We start from the raw sequence: 25,012 nt of genomic DNA, 5'->3' as shown, positions 1-25,012 counted from the left end.
AATTTGACCTCTTCTTTCCAGAACTCACACTTCTCTAGCTTGGCATACAGTCTCGCCTCCTTCAAAGTCTGCAACACTGTTCTCAAGTGCACCACATGTTCTTCTCGTGTCTTGGAGTATATCAGAATATCATCCACAAACACCACTACGAACTCATCCAAGTACGGACTAAATACTTGGTTCATCAAACTCATGAAGACTGCTGGTGCATTCGTTAGACCAAATGGCATGACGACAAACTCATAATGTCCATACCGGGTCCTGAAGGCTGTCTTCGATATATCTTCTTCCTTCACTCTGAGTTGATGATAACCGGATCTCAAATCAATCTTAGAGAACACTGTAGCACCTTTGAGCTGATCGAACAAGTCATCAATCCTAGGTAAGGGATACCTATTCTTGATGGTCACCTTGTTCAGCTCTCTGTAGTCCACACATAACCGCAGAGAACCATCTTTCTTCTTTACGAACAAGACAGGTGCTCCCCAAGGTGAAACACTAGGTCTAATGAACCCTTGGTCTAATAGCTCATCAATCTGCACCTTCAACTCCTTAAGTTCATTCTGCCCCATTCTATATGGCGCCTTTGACACAGGTGCTGTACCGGGTACTACATCAATGCAGAAATCTACCACTCTTCGAGGTGGCAGCCCCGGTATCTCTTGGAATACTTCACCAAACTCCGATACTATCACAATGTCTGCGATAGATACTTTCTGATCCACTGACTCCACATGTGCCAAAACTCCTGATCTCATGGCGTTATCAGACTTGAGGCAACGATAACGAAACACTGGCTCTCCGGGTCTATGAAAGGACACTACCATGTCAAAACAATCAATCACAGCATGCTGTGGTCTCAACCAATCAATCCCCAAGATCACATCATAAGTGTGGTCCGGAATCACAATCAACGAAGCAGAGAACTCTCTACTTCCAATCAATATAGGACAAGCTTTGCAGATTGTCTCTAGCTCAAGTGACACTCCAAGGGGTGAAGTGACACATAAGGCGTCCCCGAGAGGTGTAGGAATCAATCCTAGCATCTCCACTACTGAACTAGCAATGAATGAATGTGATGCTCCCGTATCAAACAACACTCTAGCAAGGTAGTCAAAAAGTGATAATGTACCTTCCACCCCTGTGTCTCGCTGACCCACTGCGAACACTCTAGCTTGGCCCGCTGGTAGCTGTCTCTGCGACCGTTCCTGTCTACCCGGAAGTGGTCGGGTACAATCTCGAGCTATGTGTCCCACTTGCCCGCACCGGTGGCAGCCTGCTCTCTTCGGTTTCGGACATGCTGAGGCGTAATGTCCCATCTCATTGCAGCTATAACACCTCACTGCTGCTAATGGTCTGACTGGCGCTGCTCTGATGGCTAAGGGTGGCGCCCTTGTCGGGGCCTGATAGTGGGGTCTTGGCCTCTTCCATGACCTATCCTTCGGTCCTGAGTGCTCGCTGCCTGTATAGACTGCCTTGCCTTTCCCCTTCGCATCTCTGTTCCCCACATCACCTGCTCGAGTCTTCTCTGCTTGCTCCAAACTCATAGCACTCTCAAATATCTGCTCCCGTGAAGTCAGGCAAATGACTGATATCATGGTCTTGTACTCTTGTTTCAGCCCACGTAGATACTTCTGAGCTAAAGCAGTCGCACCCATATGCCTGACATACCGATACAGTTGCGAGAATCGAGCATCATACTCTCTAATGGTCATGTCTCCCTGTACCAATGCCAGAAACTCCAACTCTAAGTCCTCCTGTACTGAGGCTGGAAAATACTTCTCTTGGAATATGGTGGTGAAATCTCCCCATGTGAATGTAGACACATCCACAGTCTGTTTCATGCTCTTCCACAATCTAGAGCATCACCCTTGAGAAAGAATGTAGCTATCTTTCTCTTCTCAATCTCTGTGCACTCCATCAACTCAAAATAAGTCTCCATACCCTCGACCCAATGGTCAGCTACCATGTGATCTAGTCCCCCATGAAATGTCGGAGCTGACAGTGCACTAATATCCTTGATCAGCTTCAACACTCGACCGTCATCTCTAACCGCAGGAGCTGGCTCATCCTGCTCCTCCTGCGGAGCAGCCTCCTCATAGAGGTTCTCCACGTTGCGGACTCGACCTGTGGCCCTACCTCGACCTCGGCCTACCCGCTCTACCTGTGGAGCAGCCTCCTCATAAAGGTTCTCCACGTTGCGGACTCGGCCCGCGGTCCTACCTCGACCACGTCCTCTCGCCCGTCCTCGGCCCTGTCCTCGGCCCTTATCAGCGTTCATCACCTTCAAACAACGAAACACTTAGTCAATACTTGTGAAATCTCGAATTCAACTAAAACAGATTCAATAGGTATCAACATGAAATTTCCGGATAAGATGAATCATGGAAGTATCATCACGATACTTCTCGGAGGACCAAACCATTAGGTATGGCTCCTAAAACACTCTCGCGTACCCAACGACATATCAATACCGAGGAGCATGTGATGGGAGCCCGCCTGCAGTCGGATCATCGCTCCCGGATGGTATTGATAATCGCTAAATACGCACTTAGGCTCTGATACCAACTGTAACGACCCCAAAATTTCGAGCCTAAAAACTCAAAATTCTAAAGTCGTTAAACACAAATAATCTCAAATAAATCGAAATCATTTAAGTGTAACAGCGGATCAATTCTGAGTTCTCAATACAACTCAGACAACCAATTATTACAACCCAATTTATAATCCATACACAAATGGAAATGTAATAATTCTCACAAATCTCACAAATGAAAATACACAAATCCTCACACACGAATCCATGCTAAAATCTCACCACAAGTAGGATCCGGACGACTTCGAGCCTCTGTAGTCGTCACTCAACCTCCACTAATCAGCACCTGCAGAATTATCCCCTACACCATCGAATTGGTGCACCGGGATTGTAAACACAAACCCGGTAAGCTTATAGCTCGTATGAGTAAAATCACAATACAGTTCGCATATCAATATATACGAAAGATCACAAAACAACAAATATAAATGCCCCCATGAGCCAATGGTCAGCCCATCTGGTTGACCCAAAGAAATATGAAATAAAAGGCTCATGAGGAAATTAAGTAACCCTTCTGGTTACCCAATGCATTTATAATACGGGTACCAAGAACGCTGGTACACATCTGTTACCCCTCTCGTAATACACCGTTGATATTGGATAGCCACCCGCTACCCAACATCCAAAATACACCGAGTACCCATGAGCAGATAACCACCCGTTACCTCGCATGCAGTACTAAGGCAGACAGACTAGAGCTCTAACTGTATCGTAACTTTCGCCCGGCCAAAGGCTAGGTTCTGACTTGCTACACACGTACAATAATCTCACATCATATTGTACCAAAATCACGTCCGAAGACAAATCACATTTTAACAACCTCAATGTTAAAAACACGTACAATAATCACACATCATATTGTACCACACATCACGTCCGAAGACAACTCACAATTTTATTACATTCTCCGTGATAAAATCATGTACAATAATCACTCATCATATTGTACGCTTTAAAACTTTCATGATATCACCACAATAAAAATCATAACAGTATACTATATAGCAAACTATATATATTCGTATTTATTACCATTTATACAATATATACATAGTCCACTATATCCTATACATGTCATATTTCATAAACACCTGAAGAATTACGTACAATATTCTCACATACTCATGCTCAATTTTCCGTCACCGAAATGACTATTTTTAATGAATTAATAACAGTACGTAATTTAATGAACTATATATATATTATGTACCTATTACCATTATACTATATATATGTAGTCCACTAAATTATATACATGTTATAATTCATTTGATAAACACACTTGCAAAAAGTTGAATCACCACGAGGGTAGATTCGTAAATTCAGTGAGATTTTACTCACTTTATTGACTCGAGCGTAATTCCACAATTTCCGCCGATAATTCCTTTCCTCGATTTAATGATCACCTTGAAAATATAAGAAAAGAATTTAGAATCGTTTCGTAAACCTTTAAATGCCGAAACAGTAAAAATCGATTACTGTTCAGCAATTTTCGGGTTTTTCGAAGTTACTGTTCACTGTTCATTATTCACGGTTACTGTACAATACTCAATTAATACGTATTTCTGTAAGTATAAATAATATATACGTATTTCTGTACGTATAAATATTATATACGTATTTCTGTACGTATAGTTATTATATACATATTTCTGTACGTATAAATATTATATACGTATTTCTGTACATATAAATATTAATACGTATTTCTGTACGTATAAATATTAATACGTATTTCTGTACGTATAAATATTAATACGTATTTCTGTACGTATAAATATTAATACGTATTTTTGTACGTATACGTACGATTTAAATGTAAATACAAATTCAGTAAATAAAATTTACTAATTTACCCTTTTACAAAATTACTTTTCACATTTACTGAAAGTAATTAATATTTACATTTACCGAAGGTAAAATTTAATTACATTTACCGTAGTAAATAAAATTACATTTACATTTACCGTACACATTAAATTACTAAAATGCCCTTCTGTCGAAATTGTTCGCACCACCGCACGTGGCGGCGCGTGTGGCACACGCGCCACCTCCGGCGGCCCGCGCGTGGGGCCCACGCGCCGAGGCTAACCGCGGCGCGTAGCACGCCACCGCTACCTCGAATCTCTCCTACTTTCTCCCCTCTCCTTCCCTCCGGCCTTAGGCCGCCCCTACACCACCCCATACTTCCACACGCGCCGCCTAAAGCGGCGGCGTTCATCAACCCCCGATCTCCTCAAATCCAACCAAAAAGTTCCAACAATCATCATCAACCATCACAACAATTAGTCGAAGCTATTCATTACCTCTATCGACGTTTTGGACCGTCGGATTCCCTCGATGTAGCTCCAAAAGTCGCCGTGAGACTCGGTTTCGGAGGAAGGATGATCGATGGCGCCGCTGCTCGAGGTGAGTCTCCCGTGGGTAGGTTCGCGTCGCGGAGGAAGGGGCGAGGTCGTGGTGGTGGCGCCGAGCTCCTGCGATGCCGGCCACGTCGAACTCGAAGATCCCGAGGTCAAGCTCCGTCGGTGTTGCTCGATCCCCGCTCGGGGTGCGTCGCCGCTACTACCGATCGCTGCGTCGTGGTCACGCGGTCTCTGTGACACCGGCGGTGTTGAGCACGGAGGCGATTGGAGGGAAATCGCCGGCTTGGAAGGAGAGGTAGGGGAGAGAGAGTCGCGAGGGAGGGAGAGAGAAAGGGAGGCGGCGAAACAAAAGAGAAGGGTTTCCTGAATTGGAAACTCTAATTCACAAACTATTCTATTTATACCCGTTTCCAAATCGGAAACTAACTTCTATCGTTAATAACTTTTACATCCGACGTCCGATTCGAACGTGTCACATGTTCCCGAACTCGTATCGACGAGCTCTACAACTTCCGTGAAGAAAGTTTTCGCAACCGAGCGACAAAATAAAAGTCGATAAATTCGTTCGGAAACGTAACGTTTTCTTAATAAACGTTCTCGGAACGTTTCCGTTTCCGTTTCGTAACGTTTGCAACAAATCAAATTCAATTTAAATGAATTTCAAAACTTTATAGAATTATTTCAAATCAAATATTGTTTGAAAAATTGGGGTTATTACATCACTTGAGCAAGATCACTCTCGACAAATCCCGAAGTCTCTTAAGTCCACGAAGATCATCAAATCCACGAAGAATCATCAAGCCACCAAATCGCTCGTTCTTCATCAAATCCAAATCCAAACTTAAGTCCACAAAGAATCGTCAAGCGCCCAAATCGCTCGTTCTTCATCAAATTCAAATCCAAATCAAACTCAAATTCTCAAGATCAAGTACACGTCACCCTTGAGCCAAGTTACATACGGAGATAGAATCAGAGGAGTTCACAAAGATTGTAACCCCGCGCTTGATATTCAATAAATTACATTTTATTTGTACACATGTCTGTATTTTTATTTATTTTCAGATTCTCGTTCTACACTAGTTTGCTACCCGATCTCTTCTATTTCTGTAGACTCCATATGGGATTTGGAGGTCCATTGAAAATGAAAGGTCAATACATATGCAAGAATAGTAACCTCTCATATGTCAAGATCGTTCTCCAGATTAGCCTGGTCCTACATTGTCTCTAATTGTAGTATTGTACGTACCATGCATGCGACAAAATAGTTGGGTAATTTTGCAGAATATTGCGTCACGCTGATTAACAGAAGTTCTGTATATCAGTATATGTATGTGTGCACGCGCTGGGGGTCACCACTTTATGTCGACACAGGGTATACGTACACATATATTATTGACGACGGCTTCCAAAATTTAGATAGATTTAACACCAACGAATTAGGATTGCGCATGCCGGACAATGACGACTCCACCAATAATTGGATCAAAACACGTACATGTAATACATATACGAACTCTACAGAGAGAGAGAGAGCTAATAGTATGTAGCCTTCCATTCTTAAAACCTCGATGTCTACAACCCTAAATAGTCTCAAAATGAAAACCCTACCCTTCATAGTCTGTAGCCTTCCATTCCTAAATCCTCGATGTCTACAACCCTAAATAGTCTCAAAATGAAAACCCTAGCCTTCATAGTCTGTAGCCTTCCATTCCTAAATCCTCGATGTCTACAGCCAGCCCTTATGGTTTATTCCATCATCTGTTTTTGTCAATGTCAAATTAACAGTTTACAACAAGCTATTTTTACATTTCATTTTACATTTCTTGAACTATCTCATGAACATCCGATTTTTAAGTCCCTTTATTCCAACATTTGTGCTAATCCAAGGTCTAAGGCCTCAAGGGTTATATAATCAAATCCAATACGTGCGGTTGAAATTTGAAGGGGGTGGCGGGTACAAATAATTCAGCGATAAATACTTAATCGTCAATGACGGCAAAAATCTGATGAAGTGATGGAAGGATTACCTACTTCCGATCTAGTACCATGAATGCCAGGGCAAGTTATACGACTCATCCCCTTGTTTACTCATTCTATTACATGTTAATTCTGACCATCCGGCATCCGCACACAACACGTACTCAATCACTCAGATCTTGTGGCTATTACTAGATGCACGACCCTCATTCTGATTATCTGTAGTATATATTTCTGCCACTTAAAGATCATGTTAAGATACAAAGATGATAGAGCTCGATCTGGCGCATGCCACATTCCGCCGAATCCAGGTTCAGGATTAAACCGGCCATAGTCTTTAGGATATATTTAACAAGTTTACAGCTACAAGAAACCTAAAAAAAAAAATCAGCTACGGTCTCTAAGTTGGACAGAGGTCATAGACAATTAATGTCTTAAATCCCTACAACTAAAAGAGAACAGACAGCCAGCCAACAAACATAAACTGATCAATAAAGTGAGACGTAAACCATGTTATAATTTTGTCGTGCAGAGGTAGCGTTTTTCTCCTACCATTATATATGTCTAAATAATTGAAACAATTTTTCATACTTACGCGTACTTGATAGATTAGGGTATTAAAGTGTTGGTTAACCCTATTTTGCTAATTCGCTTATAACTCTTTGATCATATATATAGACGCGTTGTATTTACATGCTCAAGCAAGAAAAAACTTTACCGTTGAAAATGCTTTTTTCCTCTTCAAATAATTGCATATATTTAGCCATAAATATTCATTCTTGAATGCCTAGATCCAACTTGTTTATTGCATACTAAAAGGTGGTAATGTGTGTGCCTTTCCAATCCGTGCCGCAGGAGAGGGCTCCTTGTAGTCCAAACTGTTTGTTTCTTGTAGCTAGGACGGAGTTATCCGGATCTCTAAACAAGGGGAACCCTAGCTTGTCATGGATTATAATATAATTGTATGACATGCTTGTGATATATATTAGCAAGAGAGCAGTCTTTGTTTTCGTCTCATGATTAGCAAGTGAGTAATTTGAATAAGACTTGTAAGCTTATAAGGGAGAAACCGGATAAACTGATCGGAAAGAAAAAAACAAACAGTGAGACGAGCTAGTGCACTGTACATTCAAATGAAACCATAAAGAAGGTAGGCCATTATTGCCAAATATTCATGGAAGTGATGTCATCCGATCGAGAAGCATATATACATTGTCTAATAATGATTTGAAAGTGATCATGAGATGGTAAAGTCCCCGGAGAAGAGGAACGGCAGCTGAGGTGGCTACTTGCAGAGAGATATAAATGGTAATAAATTGGGGAAATCAATAACGAAGACATTATAGTGTATTGAGCTCGCGAGCTAGGGACAGCAAAGTTATGGCGAAGTCTGCTGGATCAGGACGAACATGAAGTGCGTGTTCATGATATTGATGATGGAGACAATAACGGGAAATGTTTAGGTAGCGGGTCGACTGGGATATATCTCTGCTAAATCACGTGCATATATACGTAATAGTAATAATATTTAATCCGATCAACTACCAACCTCTGAAGCATATATTTCCCATCATCAATATCTGTATATATATTGGTGACTAGCTATAACAAAACAAGAATTATATGGGAAATTTTGCTATACGCGGCGGTATAACGTGCGGCAGCCGAAATATATAGGCATTATGCAGATCCAAAATATATACCTTGTAGAATGTTATATATATATATATATATGTAGTATATTCTGCATGGATGTATCATGTATACATGCATATATAGGCAGTTTATCAATCTCAAAATATATCATGGACGGGAGTCTGAGAATTCATTTTCTTAGCTTCCCATAGTTTTTCTTTTCTATTTATAGAATCGGTCCAGCTAGCTTAATTTGTTCATCTAATTAATTTGTGGACACCATATCTACTATTCTATATACAGCTAGTGGTGGTATATTTTATTTTTCAGACAGAGTTTTGTTGAAAATTAAATGTATTTGTCAGGAGGATGGGAGGTAGTGAGACTTAACCTCCAGCGAGTGATACTTCATTTCTCTCATTAATTATTTCCCTCTCTTCGTTACGTAAGCTCAATGTCATCATTTTATATTATGTGATCTTCCATTATTATTCTTGCATGTTTATAATTGGGACTTGAAATATATGAAGAAAACCTCTACGAGTCTACGACTATATATACATACATACCTCATTCAGTCTCTTCATCCGCCTCTCATCTTTGCGCTTCATTCGAAACATTCCCTTGTCTACTTCGCCATCCTCGTTTGAATAACTATCAGTGATGTTGATGATGATGGAGTGTAGGAGCGGTGATTGTAGAGACCCTCACATACACAATAACAAGGATCAGCCTAGAGTACTACTCGTTCCGAAGCTTACCTCTACTTCCAACACTACCCAAAACCCTGTGCTCTTCAACCACCACCATCATCAGAGTACGCATGCACACACACAAAAACACACAATTCCTTGATGGTCTGAATATTCTGTGGGTATGTGACAGTAGTACGTGATAATAAAAATTGATAATAGTGTTCATATGTATGCAGTGGTTCGAGTAACGACATCATCAGAGCCAGGAAGAGGTAGCGCTGGTTGTTTTTGTGTTGATAAAAAGCTAGCAGCTGCAGCTCCAACGCGAAGTACCCGATGGAATCCAACTGGGGAACAGCTAATGGCCCTGGAAAAGCTGTATCGATCTGGGTTAAAGACACCGACGGCCCAACAAATCCAACTGATGACTGCACAGCTTCGAAACTTTGGGAAGATTGAAAGCAAGAATGTATTCTACTGGTTTCAGAACCACCGAGCCAGGGAGAGGCAGAAAAGACGCCGTGAACTCATGTCAATATATCAGACTGACTCTAAGAAATTACAAACTTTAACCAGCAACACACTTTGCAGTCTCCAGGACAAAGAATCTGCAGGAGGTACTAATTAGTTAGCATCATTTTCTTATTAACACTAGTCAAATCCGTGCGTGTGTTGGACTCATGGTTCCGCCGCCACCACCTTTAGCTTTTAGGTCACTTGCTTCTGTAATTATAATTAACCATCTTCATAAATTAAATTAAAGTGTTTGTGTGTGCAGTTAAGAGCAGGATAACCTAATTAAGTGTAAATTTGTTTCCCGTAAGATTTAAATATCTCACACGAAACTGATCGAATTGTCTACTTGCAGGATTAACAAACTCAAGTCTTGAAGTTGAGCCCCAGAGAATACCAAAGTGCACTGTTCTTTCTGATCAGGTAGGGTAATATCAAACCGATCTCAAGAAAATGTAGTAATAAATCGAATTCATGATATGGATATATATATTTACTGCCTTTACAAACCTGCATGAGTTTCACTCTTGTTACTATACGTACGTCCTCAGGAATCATGTTCAGTACTGCAAGAGACGATGAGCATGGTGAAAAGCAATTCCTACAGGCAACTAGTGGAACAATCAGATTCGCCTAGACCCACATCAGTACACACAAACGCGTCAGCGACATTAATTTACACAAAGTTCTTGAATTCTCATCACTACTATGATTATGATTGCGGTATGGTATTGGCTGCACCCAATATCAAAGGAGAAGAAGAAGAAAGTAGAGAAACTCAAACTCTGGAGCTCTTTCCACTCAAGAGGGAAAGTCTTAAGGATGCTAATGATACCAGATTACCTACAAGCAGCAAAACCGCAAGCACAGACACTACTGCAGACTTCATGGCAGATCGACCTATATTATCAATTTCTTTGAACTTTTAAGAATTAGCATATAACTATTTCTTCATGTAATGGTAGTATACATGCGTGAATTCTCTTTCATGGAATAATGCGTACATGTTTATGATCAAGCCTGCAAGTTCTGTATTTTCTATTTGTTCCCACTTTAATTTGTTTCTTTTATTTGCTCGGAGAGTAGCTAGGTTGCATTGATGTCCTCTTTTAGTTAGTTAGCGTTCTTAATTTAATTTCTACGCGTAGTCGTGTACCATTTATATTTCTGTAAATTAATAAAAGTCCATATATCGTACTCTCGAAGTCCATTGAAAATGAAAGGCCAACACATATATAAGCATTACTACGCAAGTGAGTTCAATGTCAAGATCAGTTTGAGTTATATGTGCGACCTGATCCAGCATTTTCGAATTCATTGTCTTGTGCATGCATGCGACAGAACAAGTTTATTGCTTCTAGATCACGTACGTACTGCGTTTGTTAATTAACTCTTAATTAACAGAACAAGTTTATTTTATTTTATTATACATTTACATACGTGTGTGCAAATCTTGAATACTGGTTTCGTCCGATCATGGTCACTCCACTTCATAATTCATACCATATACAGTACTACACCAAAAAGGTATTCACAATGGCATCTAAATTAACGATAGGCATAACGATTTGAATCGGTATATCTGGCTTAATATCTTATTCGTCCACTGATGGACGTACTACTGTATATGAGCGCTCTACAGAGAGATTTAATAACCTAAAAGTACTGTACGTGTCCCCGGCGCTTGTAGAGTTGTAGTAGATTTGAAGGACCAGTCTCAAGAAAAGAAATCTACACCTAATGAAGTTCGGAGCTACATACATAATACTCAACGGTCTCCTAGACATTGGACAAATCCTCAAATTTTGACTTAAGTATAGGCTAGCTAGCTAGGATCTTCATTATGTAATTATAGCTTGTATAGCAATATATATTCTTTCAATGCCCATGAATCCATAATATACACTAACTGAAAACCGAGGCTTTAGCTTTTATACCTCCAAATTAAGCCACATGCAGATCGAGTTATCTAGAGTAGAATGAGGAAAGAAGGCAAACTGGACTTGCTAATTGCTAGCTTGCTTCAATAAACTAAGATGCCGTTATATTGTAAGTTGGTAAACATGTAAACCTGCATTTGCAAACGTTGATGAAGAAGGTCGATAACCGCGAAACATGTTCTCATCTCAATTCAAACATACGCCTTAAAATCTAGGAACCGATGGTGACGTCTAACGTCTCGTCCTGCAACTGGCTGCCCGACGGCTATAAGGTAATCGAAGTTCGAAGTTCCATTATAAACCCTAGCTGTTCTCCGAACTTATACATGGAAATTGGACAAGGACAGAGTCTGCGTTACCTACATATTTAGTGAGTGAGGTAAGGCATACCTAACTGTAGCTCCATGCATGTCAGGGAAATTCATCCCATTGTTTTGCTCATTCTATCTCTAATACGATTATTGCACGGCTATGTCAGTATTTCGCACACTCAGGTCGATTTTGTACGTGGGGGTCAGGGAGTAGTTAATAAAGCCGACATGCCCTATAGATAGTGTACTATAACTCTATAAGTCTATACCAACAGCCTTTTCTGGTGGGGATGGAGAATAATCCCGACTATGAATTTGGATGATAATTTTGTGACATTGATCACCCTAGCTATGAATCGTTGATAGGGTGATTCTCCTAGGCCAACCTCGAGGCTCAGTTCGACAAAACTACATAAGAGAACAGGGACGCTCGACTGAGCATAATCGAAACAAGCAAAATCATTATGTGTTTCGGCCAGGAGCACGTACGCTTGAAAAAGGAACAGTCTGCTTGCTATTAACAAACTCGATAAATAAGGTTTTCATGATGTTCTACGATTGAAAAATTGCTTAGTTTATGATTTGAAGACTTCTGACTTGAATGATTTGTAATCATAGCCTTGATCTACGTATCTTTTCCCAGTTGAGAATACCCAAGACACAGGCTCAAAACTTCCTTTGTAGCACACAGGTTACAGAGAGTCTCGAGGATTGTCTTTGAAATTATAAGCATCCATCAGCTAACAGTACAGGTCAGCGTATAAGTTTAAGTTTGCATTGAACTTCTGTAATTTAAACATGTTGCAGACCATCCGAATTGGTATATCACAACTTTGTTTATTGTAGGAGATATTGCAACACTGGAAATCTGCATTGTTCGAACCTAAAACCGCAGATAGCATTATAAATTACAGTGAGACCATAACTGCTGTAAAGGAGATAGATGTGTGATCATGTATCAGCATGCAGAACAGCAGAACCACAAACCGAGCTTAGAGATCGACTCTCAGGTCAAGTTAAGAAACATAGATGGGTTCTGGTTCCACCTTCCGCCGAATCCTGGTTCAAGATAAAACCATAGGCTTTAGTATAAATCAGTTACCAGCTACATAAACCAATCGATTTTGAGCTAGGGCCTCCAAGTTGTAAGTCATAGAGCAAGATGTCATAAACACAATAAAGAGAGCACAGACAGCCAACAGAAATAAGACAACAAAGAAACCATCTTTGGTACTACATTATTTTGTCCTGCAAAGGTAGCACTTTTCTCATACCATTATCTCTGTTGGAAAGATCTTCATTTTGCTTTTATGATAGTTTCTATTTTTTTTTTTTTTGAAGAGTTGGTTGCAAACAACACTAATATAGACTATCCTTGTCGACTATCCTTCACTCAATCTTAACACGTCAAGAACTGGCACACTCAGCTATTTCCGACTCACAATATAGTTTATAGTTTGCATTCATACGTCAAAGGTATAGAAACCAGAAAAATAGACTGTCATGTAGTCACTCCTGAAACAAGATGTGGAGCTTAAAAATTATTGATGTAAAATTTACCAATTATCTGGAGCCCATTTGCAGCCATCTGTATCTACCACATGTAAGCTATACGCATGCCTTGACTTTGAAGACTGGTTCTCGAAGCTGCAGTCCAAGAATGAGAAGAAGAAAAGCAAAAGGAGTCTTTTCAGGTCATCCAGCAAAGGAGATGGATCACATGCATTTCCCAAAGAATCAACAGAAACAAATCAACGTGACTGACCTTTGATGTATAAGATCACCATGAATAACAATTAAGGACCCAGCTTTGACTTCAATAGGCACAAAATCTTTTGGATCATACGCAGGGGAAGGCCGATCAAAGGTCACACCGTTTTCACCTCTGATAAATCGCCTAACAAGACCATCTGCATCACAAAAAGAGGCAAATCACAGTAAAACTTGAATACATCAAACACATCAAGCAGAAACGTCATGATAGACAATGATGTCGTCAGGAAGAAGAGGTGCAGAAGGAGAACCCTACCCTTTTGAGATCCAGGAATCGCCCATAGGCATCCATTTATTAATGTTGCATCTTCCAAGGCCAGCCACAGCCCTGTGCAAGTTTGTGGTTCGGTATAAAGAAATGAGTTATCCTGATGTGGCACTACCTCGCCTCCAATACCCGGTTGCTGCAAGCAATATTCTTATAGATTAATTTGTGTAAATCAGATTGCTTACAACTTGCAGATGTATAAATGTTACACTGCCCTATTTACATTATACAGTTTCAAATTCTTGGTCCTGATAATTCTACCGGTCGCTAGACACGGGCGTGATTCCATCTGAGATCGAATCCTAAAAAGTATCAGTTTCGTATCTACATATCTATTAATCTACGCATAAATTTTTCATTCATGAGTTAGACAGGAAAGCGTCTATATATTTGAATGTTACTGCATTACACCATCCATAAACACCAGCATATATGGAAGTTCTGAGGCAAACAGAAAATTCTCAAAATCACAGGCCAACATTCCAATTGTATATTCCTTCTAGTCAATTTGATTATCATATAAAATGTATCCTATCCTTCTGAGTTTCCTTCCGCATAACAGCCTTGTTGTCAAAAGAAATAATGTTAAAGATGTCAAACCGCAAGAGAGAACGCAACGACATCATAAATCAAACCAAAACTTCATACACAAAAATATGTAATACCTTAAAGATATACATAGACTGAACCGGAACGGGCCTTTTGTATGCCAAGGAGGATAACAAACCCGAAACTTTCTCAGAGTAAGAGAACTTTCTGAATACCGGATCAAGCTCATGTAATGCTGCACCAACAAACCGCAAAATTCTCTACACTTTTAGTCTCTACATCAAAAGGACAATGTACAGTTTAGCTACTCCATCACAAATTGTGATCAAAATCAAGGTCAACTCACCATGTCCAACTTTATTAATTGAAAGTTCCTTTGACTGTTTTAGACTTCCATCATCCCCAAAAGCTTTCTCTGCCAAAATCAACAAGTACCATACATATCAAAATCCTCAAAAGCCCATAATCATCATACTGATATAACTAACTCAAGTGTTATACAACATCTAGGTTAAACTGAACATAAAAGTGGTTAACTACCTTCAAAGAAAAACGAAATCTTGTCGACACTTTCGTAGAAATAATTGTCAGTCTTACTTTGCTGCAAGCAACAAAGGGGTCCGACTTTAATCCTCGGCAAGTAAAAAGATTGGAAATTTTACTTGAGATAAATGTAATCACGGTAAAATTACCTGGTTCTTGGTAGAGAAAATAGAGGCGGTGCCGGAGCAGTCAAAGTCGCGGAGCAACTGGTCCATCCTGGTCCTCATGGCCGTGATGTCATCGGGACTCGCGAACGATTCCAGGACAAGATAACCTGCGAGATTAAACATGCAAACGAGTTAGGAACAAGAAGAGACAGGAATGTTGTTTAAGGTGCGGGTTTGGCGGTGGGGGCTAACCTTGGGAGTTGAAGGATTGGATTTGGTCGGGAGTGAGATTGCCGGCGATTCCCATGGCGGATTCGGAGAAAGGTCAAACGTTGGAGCTAACGGTGATGTCCTGTCCTCTGGTCTCTCTGGTATATCCGTATATACTTTGGTGTGAAACGTGTATGTATCGCGGGGTTTGTCAAAGAATGAAGATTTGATCGAGAATACGATAAGGTCAAGATTGGTTGTTTCTAATTTTCGAAGCAAACATATCATAATCAGTTATCATCAAGATGATAAATATCCCTCAAAATATTGATATTAGTTTAGCAAAAACATGTCAGACTATATAAGAGGAGAATAAATTATAACTAATGAGATTAGTTTGGTCATCCATGTTAGGTCGTAAGATCGCAAAAAGAACAAAGTAAATAAAGTAAAATAAAAAAATTAGTGCACCAGCCGGGAATCGAACCCGGGTCTGTACCGTGGCAGGGTACTATTCTACCACTAGACCACTGGTGCCGGTTGGAGACTTTTGCTACTTAAACTTATAAGAGTGTGATTTCAGTAGTACAACTTATAAGCCATTAAAATGGTTTCATGGCATTGCAGCCCAAAAACAAAGATGGGGAAAGAACGAAGATGGGCATTGCGTTCTTGGCACTGAGCAAACATTGAAGAGAAAATGAAGCAATGCAATCCAGAAAGGTTTCATTCACAAAAAATTCATGTATGTACCCATTGATGTGATAACTGATAACGCCTGTAAGAGTAACCTGACTAACCTCTAAGCGGAAGAAAAGTTACATCATCAAAACCCCAAAGAAGAGAAAGAATACCCTGATTGTAGAGAAATGTACACAAAATCAACCTGAACCTATTTGCCCATGCCAGTCAAGCTCTAACTAGTCTACAAACATTACAAAAACCAGGGTGTTAAGGAAAGTGATTGTCATTTTCACAGCTTCTTAAATATAGCAGCTGCAAATACAAAACACTCAGTCAACACCCGAGAACTGCTATGATGGAAGGCTTGTTGTCACTGTTGCCGCTATGTTCTCTTCAGGCACATATACAAGATATGCAAACTCCTCCGGTCCAATCCCCGGGAAATTAAGAATATATTTCAGACCCCAACAAATTCCTTGTAGTTCTCAAAACTTGAGTGTATGCCCTCTCCACGTATAGCCGAGAGGGGGAAAAAATGAAAGAATACCCACACAAAAAAGAGGGGTCACCAGCAAGGTGTGCTCACAAAATAACAGGTGCAGGTTACACCCACCCAACATCATGCCAAATCACGTAGCTAATGACGGTTTTGAATCCTCTGACTTGTTTGTTCGGCACATGCAATCCGGGCATGGAAAGGTATATATAGAGTCATTTGGCCTCTTAAGCTCAAACCCCTTTGAATCGCTATGAGACCGCATACTAAGCAATTGACGCTTGAAAGCCTTCCATCTGGGATGACCAACACCATCAAGATGTATGTAAGAAATTAGAGAAAAGACAAGATTAAACATTAAGACGGTGTATATCAACCTCAATATATAATAACTATCATCAATGGAGCCTCTTTCCAGTCATTTCACATACATTTTTTTCAAAGAAAATAAACTGCAAAGGAGATATGATGTACCCGATTTTTGGATTATCAAATAGTAATGCTAACTTCCGCTTGTCAGGCCTAATAGTCTTGGAGTGTCCACCATACAAGTATCTTCTGTGTCCCATCAGAAAATGGGGAAAGTTTCCTCCTTGAGTTGTTACAAATACCTCACTGTGAAGACAAACAGTGTAATCTATTGCAGCCATCCTGGAAGAATAATTCTAGAAGCAGAAACTCATGTCAGAAATAATAGTTTGTAACAGACATCAAAACAGAATCTGGGGGAAAAAACGAAGAAACATAAACTAAAGACTATTACCTTGTACGGAGCAAGCTCCTCATCTGTAGAAATCATCTCTTTAGTTATCAAATTCGGAAACATTTCCAGTAATGGAGCCATTGTTCTCTCAGCATCGTATATCTTTCCAGATGCCAAGTAGATATATGAGTTCTTATCAAATCCCATTCCCCTAAGCATCAAGCCAACCTGACAAGGGGAAACAAGAAATAAATTAAAATCAACGACAATTAACAGCACTTGACCAGTATTCCAGCTCACTAATGAAACAAAGGCATAGGCTGGCTTACAAATATGGGTTCAGCTATTATAAGTACTCGAACTAATTTTCTTAGATATAGCAAAATAGTTTCTGATCATTAGTTATTGTATGTTGTCTTCGAAAGTATGATTATTGGTTTAATCAGAAAATGGCAAAAGCAAGGCTCTTTTTTGTGAGCTAAGTAATACATTAATGAATCCATATACAAGCAATACAACAATACAGAAGCAAAACATACCTCCAAAGGAGTGAGGGGACATTTTCCATTGATTCTGTTTGCTCCAGGACGTATCACCCTCCCAGGTTTGTTAAATTTCCCTTTCCAACCCCTTTCCCTTGCTTCCGTCATGTCCACCTTTTCTTGTGCTCCACCATCAAATTCACAACAAGAAAAGGCAACCATGTCCTGCAGAAAAAAAAAAGATCACTTGGCATACTAGGAAGAAAAATATGCTATTAAGGTTAGACAAAAGAGAATTAGGATATCTACACTGCTACTTCATTATAGACTAACCTCTTCAAACCGAAGATGCACAGAAATATATTTGCCACCATAATTTGCACTGCGTTCTTTCATTCTTGCAACTAAAGTTTCTCCCAACGTCAATATGGGACTTGAGAACCTTAGAGCTTTATAATTAGCCAAGCATCTAAGTCGTTGCACAGCTGGAGGAGAATCAAACGACAACCTATTGGCAAAAGGAGAAATCCGTATAACCCTGTTTTGTTGGAAAAAAAAATAGAGTAAGATAAACTTTTTATCAGCTCTGCATGAATCATGCCACACCCCAAGTCACAAGAATAATTACAGAGGAACATTACATTTCAAACAGATATCTAAAACATAACACCCGTAACAAATCCCAACAGGATTTGGGATTCAGATTCACATGGACAGATGTGTCCTAGCTGAGAATTAAAACCTTTAGCTGTAGACACTCATTGTTGACACTTACGTTTACTTTGCTGAGCAACCATACAGCATTTTCAAAGACATTCTTCCCAAATCTATTCCTATTACCCACTGGACTTATAAGTGATTTATAAATTAGAACTAGTAGTAAGTAGTAACACTTACTTTTCACCTAAAACTTGTCATGTTTACCAAACAAGTGATACTAGGGTTCATTGTTAGAAGAAGACAAATTGAAGTCAACCCATAAACATAACAGGAAACCTTTTTATTCAAAATTTCGAACTCACTTTTCCTCAAGTAGCCTTGGGAGAACCGCATCCTTATAATATGAAATTGGTGACCATGCTTTAATTCTGAAGTTGTAAACGTTGGTCATATTGCGATCGAATCGTTCCATCAAGTACTCCGGAATTCTGTTGACGACTCGGACATCATTTTCCAACGAGCTGACGAAATATTCTTCATCATATATGTCACCAAATTTACTGGACAATATTGGTTAATAGGAAAACCAATCAGAATACAGTTTATAGAAGCATCATTCACTAACTACAATATCCAATCAATATAATATAGAACTAATAAAAGTATGATGTTATAAACAAGATGCCAGTTAAAGTATGAGTAAAGCAGTCCCATGTTGGAAAAAGAAAATTGCTCTTGGATGTTGTAACTTAAAGAGTTTCTTTATCTATTTTGGTGCTTTAGTTTTTTCTTTATTTGAACAAAAAATATCAACTATGTGCTGAAATAATTAAGTGCTTACATACCTTGGATCTCTCCAGATGCTATGAAAATGAAAATTGGGAATTAAAAGTGTTGCATTGAGATATCCTGCAACAGCAACAGCATTGCATATCTGGAAAGCATAAAAAAGAACCATGCAGTTAACAACCTCGTTACGTGAGTGAGATACCGACGAAAAAGCAATGCTCAACAAAAGATGAATCAAACTTACAGAAGTCCTTTGCTGATTTAGACCACCATTTGCCTCAACATATATATAGCCATTTGCCTCAGGTAAAACTACAAGAACAAAAAACATCATCACATAATCAATTTTACATGACAACTGAAACCAACATATAAGTGTGCAAAGCTACATATACAAACTGTATTATATCTGCAATTAGGGAAAGATAAGGACACCAGCAGCCAAAATTGCATTTATGTAAATTACATTCAACACAAGTTATGAAAACCGGTTCTCAATCTTACAGAGAAGCATCACAATCACCCTCAATTGCTACCCCAACAATTCAGAATCTTAAGTTTTCCTTTAGTTGAAGATGTGCAAAGTTCTACTTACTATGATCATGGGCGAAACTGATAAGTACAAGCCACATTCCAACACCTCATCAGTACTAATCCCTCATTCAAACAACATCTACCCACGAATGGATGTGAATTACAACTAGATCTCCCACCAGGTATTAGACAAGAGAGTGTCTAGACTACACTTGTAATTGACAAAGAATTCACATCAAACCTAATATCACAAATCTCAAGTTCCCTTTCGATTATCAATGAAACGTAATCCGCCAGGATTTAGATTATAATCTAATCCAGATACATATAATAAGCTAATCAAAACGAAAACAACATTTATTCGAGGCTATTAACCACAACCTCACAACCAGAAACTACTCACCTCCTCCGGAAGTGTTCACACACGGTCTCCACTCCACACCCTTATACGAACTGTACGAATGCTTCCAGACAGTCGAAATCTGCACCAAATATAACACACACCTCAAGTCACCAACCAGCACACCGAAAATAATCCAATCAAAAGTCAACACTACTACATCTACAGAGTTTCAAGATCCTTCAGCACTCGAAAATTAACACACACAAAAACACTTCCTCAAATCCAAAAGCATTACTCATCTGCCAATGTAACTCCTCTAATCCGTCAGTAACTCCCTCATTAATTAATTAAGTAACTAACTAATACAACAGTAAATATAAAAGACTGATAAGGACATTACTGAACCATCAAAACCAGAATCTCTCTGATCCTAAATTCCGAATTCACCGCACAAAGATCTCACAGTAAATTAGAGAGAGAGAGAGGAGAAGTTACGGCATCGGCGGAGGAGTTATCGGCGTCCATTTCGGGGCGGAGCTTGAAGTAGAGCTGGGGGCTGCGGTAGCGGGAGCCGGGAGCGAAATGGCGGGGGATGATGGGGAGGCGGTCGTCGGGGAAGGAGCCGGAGCCCATGTAGAGGAGCATGCCGGAGATGTAGAGGAGAGGAGCGAAGAGGAAGAAGCCCTGGCGGCGGATGAGGACGGAGAGGAGGTGCCAGGCGATGCGCTGGATTAGGGTCCGACCCGGCGGGTGGTTGAACCGGCCCGACGCTTTCGACCGGTTTTGGCGGTAGCGGGGAGAGCGGAGCGGCGAATGCGGCGGCGACGGGCTGTTGTGTCCGCTACTCGGTAGCCGGTTGTATGGTGGGTGCATCGGGATTTGTGCTCAGCGAATTAGAGAGAGCTTGAGCTTCTCTCTCTCCTGTTTCTCTCTCTAAAATCTCTCTCTCTCGGTGCTACGTCATGTGAGTCCCGCTTTTTTCGAGTTTTCGTGTTTCATGTGATTTGGGTTTTTGGAGAAGAAGGAGAAGGAAATTGAGAGGACAAAATGGTGACGCAGAAAAACAACCACGAAGAAAGGAGGAAGAATTATGAGATGGGCTTTTGCAAGTCCAGACTGACCGGGGTTTCCTATTTGTCCGCCACAAATTCTCTTCTTCTCCTTTTTTTCTTTAAAAGAAAATAAGTGTCGAAATTAAAATCGAAATTGAGTTACGTTAAAAATGAAATATCGAGAAACTATTATCGAAATTGAGTTACGTTGCATATCATTGTCTTATAAAAATGATTATACGTTGGAATTTTTCACAGCTGATGCGATCAATGAGGGACGTGAAGTTATAAAGAATGTACTCGAAATAATTTCGATGGCTTTCAATATCTTGTAGAGAGAATGTCACGCAAGTAAGTGGCACGCGGTTAGAAAATGGTCAAGTGGCAATCAAAGATGGCTGCATTGATTTTTTTTAGAATGATGTTGAGACTTGAAAGCGAGGCAAGGCGGACGTGATTGATTTAACAAGCAAGCAATAAAAGGGCAATGTCTGATTATCTCCTTGAGGATTGGAACCAAAAGATAACTTGGGCTCAGAGGCAATTTAAAATTCCATAATCCACAGAAGCACCCTCCGTGGAAGATTGTTAATCTCAATTAGTGTACTTTTTTGGGTTAATAATGAATACTTTGTAAAAGAGCTGCACAATACTGTTTTGAAGCGAGTGTGATGATTCATGATCATTGAGCATCAAGGTCTTCTGGAGTTCACCTTTATAAGTTCTTTTATATTCTTCAAAAGGTTAAATAAACCTAAATAACAGATGTCCCCAACAAAGTAAAGTTATGAACTTATAGGTGCAAAAAATACAACAAAATGAATCCTTCCGGTGTCACTAACACACCACTGTCATATTTAACAATAATGACCATGCTCTATAATAGGCCGTCGAAAGCACTTGAAATGGGATTGTTTAATCAAACACATCAAGCGCACATCTTCAAGCCACTGAGTTCGATTGAAATGTATCCGACTTTCCTTGGCTGTAAACTATGGGGATGAAAGTACGACCCGAGTGAATGCCATACTGAAGATATGCAAATGATTCTAAAGACAATAAGTACAACATGCATGAGAACCAAGGTACCAAACAATGAGATCCATTGTGATTTGTGGCGTCTCCATCAGAATTTTTTGGCCAAGGTCACACCATAAGATCCAACTCACAAAGTTGGCAAAATCAACATGGACTCACCCAAAAATTTGAGGCTTTTGTTCGGCACATTATGTGATCACTAACCATGCCCAAAACCTTATATTAATCATAAATGACGAGAAATTTTTATATGCTACTGTAATACTACGTGACAATATTCAGTGGTACTCTTTACCTATTATTTCAACACGTGAATTTATTACATTAAAATTATAATTTAACATATTTTTATTATTTATAAAATGATTTTTATGAGTATTAATGATTTTAAACTAGAATTTAAGATTTAGAATATAGGATTTAGAGTATTAAGGTGTAAAGTATAGGATTTAAAAAAAACCTAAAATAATCTTTGACAAAATAACTGAAATATAATTTTTCTAGTTAAATCTTGCGTGTCAAATTGTAATTGGAAGAGTAAACAACTAGACATTACCACGTAGCACTAAAGTAACACTGAAAATTTCTCGTAAAATAAGGGGAATGACAGCACGAAGGCCTATGACTAATGTTTCACATTCATCCAAGACCCAGCATCCAGTTTCGCGTTCAAAAGAAAAATCTTTTTCTCTATTATCAGCTCTGGAAACAGTGGCTACTTATCTAGAAGAAACCCAGAAGAAGGAGCGGAAAAATAGATGGCCAATTGATATTCAAGTTAATACACAAAGCAACAACACTGAAAACTCATCTCCAGCACAATCAACATAAATCCAGATATGTCTTTTGGGACCATCAATCAAAGCAGAGAGAATTTTCCAAGGCAGAAAGGGACATCACTGACGTGGTTTTAAACAAATTGTACAGTTCTGGAATAACTATCCACCTATGCCAAAATAATTCAACAAAGCCAACTAAAATTTGCCAAACAAATGACCCCAAAAATCCCAAAACAGTCATTGTTTGAGTTTGCTTTGATACCGATTATAAATCTTACATATGACCATCAAACAAAAACATTAAACTCAGGGATTGAAATACAAGATTCGTTTTAACATGAATCCAACCTTCTTCATTTAAAGCTTGGGAAGAATGGTCTATGATATGGATCATGCAAGAATTCCTTCTAGCTTCTCATTAGAGCAGCACGTCAATGTGAATGTTATGGACCGAAACTTCTCATCATCCAACCAAATCATATGATGCACATCAAAACACAAACATTGGGGATAAAAATCAATAGCCAACAACTGAAAAGTGAAAACTATATGCAGGATTCAATTTATTTCAACTAGCACAAATTTCTCCACAACCAAAACAAAGCACATGAACAAAACTGAGTCAAGGCGAATGCAGTAAATTTGGAGCCAATAACAAGTTCGACATCTCACAACGAGATCATACAAAATAGTCTGCGAATAGCTCATCCAAATCTCGTTTAAAGCAAACTAAAATTTCCATCAGAAATTCCAATTTACTACTTATCAGTTACATCCAATCCTCCAAAACATGATACCATATAACTCAGTCATGGAGAGTGCCCAAAATGTCCTCATCCCGGTACAAATGGAACCTGCACATAAATACCAACCAAATTCAACACACAAAAAACCCCCGAAAACATATCACAACCCAATATAGCAAAGCCAAAGTAACTCACTCTTTGTCACCAAGCTTCACTTGGGTGCCACCGTACTCCGCCAATAGAACAGTGTCACCTTCCTTCACAGCCACTGGGATCGCATTTCCAGCCTTATCCTTCGTTCCTGGCCCGACAGCAACCACCTTCCCGGAGTTCAGCTGCAACCAATTCAACCAATAAAGCAAGTCAATCACACACAACCATAAAACCCACAAACAATTTGATGTAACTAAAGATAGGTAAGTCTTTATCTACCTTGGCAGATGACTCCGGCAAGAGAATGCCGGCTGTGGTTTTGGAGGGTGGGACGATTTTCTCGATCAGAACACGGTTGAGAGTTGGTAGGAGACGCTTGGCCATTTCGCGACGGCGGCGGTGGTAGTCTGAGCTACTGGGTTGAGGGATAGAGAGAGTGGCGGAGGTTTCACTTAAAATATGCGGAGTGGTGTTTTGGGGATGGAGTTCTAGTAGGGGTAAGAAGGTTCCAGGTTTAGGGTTTAAGCGAGTATTGGGCTTTAGACGTGTTTAGTTGCTTGGGCTAAATTATGATCCATTAATGAAATTGGTACAGTTCTTAGAAGCCCGACACTTCTTGTCCCGACCACCGACTCTTTAAGGTTTAGGATTTACAGTCAAGAGTTTAGCGTATGGTTCGCTCATACATATGAATAATTCATTGACGAAAAAGACAGCCATTATCAATCAAAAGGGTGACATGTACACTCTTTGGATCTAAATCGAAATGGTGACTCCACCATTAACCAACGTTGTTCTTAAATAAACTCCATGTGCTCCAATGTAATGTACTTTTGTATAAACGTAAGAAATGTGGTCGGAAACATTAAATTGCACGACTAAATTTAAGAAATTTCAGAAATATCACGTTGTGTTTGAAAATTTTGAGTGTTGATATTGTTTAGTTGTTCATAGACTTGTGTTCCTATCTAACGAAACACGATTGGATCAAAAGACAAAGACATTAAAAAGAAAAAGATGTCTCCCGGATGAAATGAAAATTGATCAATTCATGTAACATAAGAGAAAGG

The 25,012-nt window shown here is 39.6% G+C and overlaps 4 protein-coding genes and 1 non-coding gene across 5 annotated transcripts; 1 reads left to right on the top strand and 4 right to left on the bottom strand.

Moving 5' to 3' along the window:
- The first annotated feature begins 5,078 nt into the window (after positions 1-5,078).
- Positions 5,079-10,711, top strand: LOC126792476 (WUSCHEL-related homeobox 6). Its single transcript, XM_050518891.1, has 5 exons — positions 5,079-5,257; positions 9,261-9,391; positions 9,506-9,886; positions 10,138-10,205; positions 10,334-10,711. The coding sequence occupies exons 1-5, from the start codon at positions 5,079-5,081 to the stop codon at positions 10,709-10,711; spliced, it is 1,137 nt and encodes a 378-aa protein (XP_050374848.1).
- Positions 10,712-12,786: 2,075 nt separating this feature from the next.
- On the bottom strand, positions 12,787-15,737 carry LOC126790870 (phytanoyl-CoA dioxygenase). The gene is made up of 9 exons (XM_050517230.1): positions 15,526-15,737; positions 15,316-15,440; positions 15,164-15,224; positions 14,970-15,038; positions 14,740-14,858; positions 14,063-14,210; positions 13,799-13,943; positions 13,594-13,680; positions 12,787-13,092 (listed from the first exon to the last, which is right to left on the bottom strand). Exons 1-9 carry the CDS (start codon positions 15,578-15,580, stop codon positions 13,050-13,052), a joined length of 852 nt encoding a protein of 283 aa, XP_050373187.1. The 5' UTR covers positions 15,581-15,737; the 3' UTR covers positions 12,787-13,049.
- A 212-nt stretch (positions 15,738-15,949) lies between these two features.
- TRNAG-GCC (transfer RNA glycine (anticodon GCC)) lies at positions 15,950-16,020 on the bottom strand. The gene has a single exon. It is a non-coding gene; the product is annotated as a tRNA-Gly (tRNA).
- A 169-nt stretch (positions 16,021-16,189) lies between these two features.
- Positions 16,190-21,264, bottom strand: LOC126790218 (protein ESMERALDA 1). The gene is made up of 10 exons (XM_050516376.1): positions 20,670-21,264; positions 20,235-20,313; positions 19,542-19,609; positions 19,354-19,442; positions 18,871-19,068; positions 18,182-18,386; positions 17,906-18,073; positions 17,427-17,594; positions 17,138-17,328; positions 16,190-16,959 (listed from the first exon to the last, which is right to left on the bottom strand). The coding sequence occupies exons 1-10, from the start codon at positions 21,045-21,047 to the stop codon at positions 16,797-16,799; spliced, it is 1,707 nt and encodes a 568-aa protein (XP_050372333.1). The 5' UTR covers positions 21,048-21,264; the 3' UTR covers positions 16,190-16,796.
- A 2,387-nt stretch (positions 21,265-23,651) lies between these two features.
- Positions 23,652-24,421, bottom strand: LOC126791417 (10 kDa chaperonin, mitochondrial-like). The gene is made up of 3 exons (XM_050517869.1): positions 24,222-24,421; positions 23,985-24,124; positions 23,652-23,897 (listed from the first exon to the last, which is right to left on the bottom strand). The coding sequence occupies exons 1-3, from the start codon at positions 24,324-24,326 to the stop codon at positions 23,849-23,851; spliced, it is 294 nt and encodes a 97-aa protein (XP_050373826.1). The 5' UTR covers positions 24,327-24,421; the 3' UTR covers positions 23,652-23,848.
- Between the last annotated feature and the right edge of the window lie 591 nt (positions 24,422-25,012).

Source organism: Argentina anserina, chromosome 4 (assembly GCF_933775445.1).
Source record: "Argentina anserina chromosome 4, drPotAnse1.1, whole genome shotgun sequence".
NCBI lineage: Eukaryota > Viridiplantae > Streptophyta > Magnoliopsida > Rosales > Rosaceae > Argentina > Argentina anserina.
This window is presented reverse-complemented; position numbering and strand designations above follow the sequence as displayed.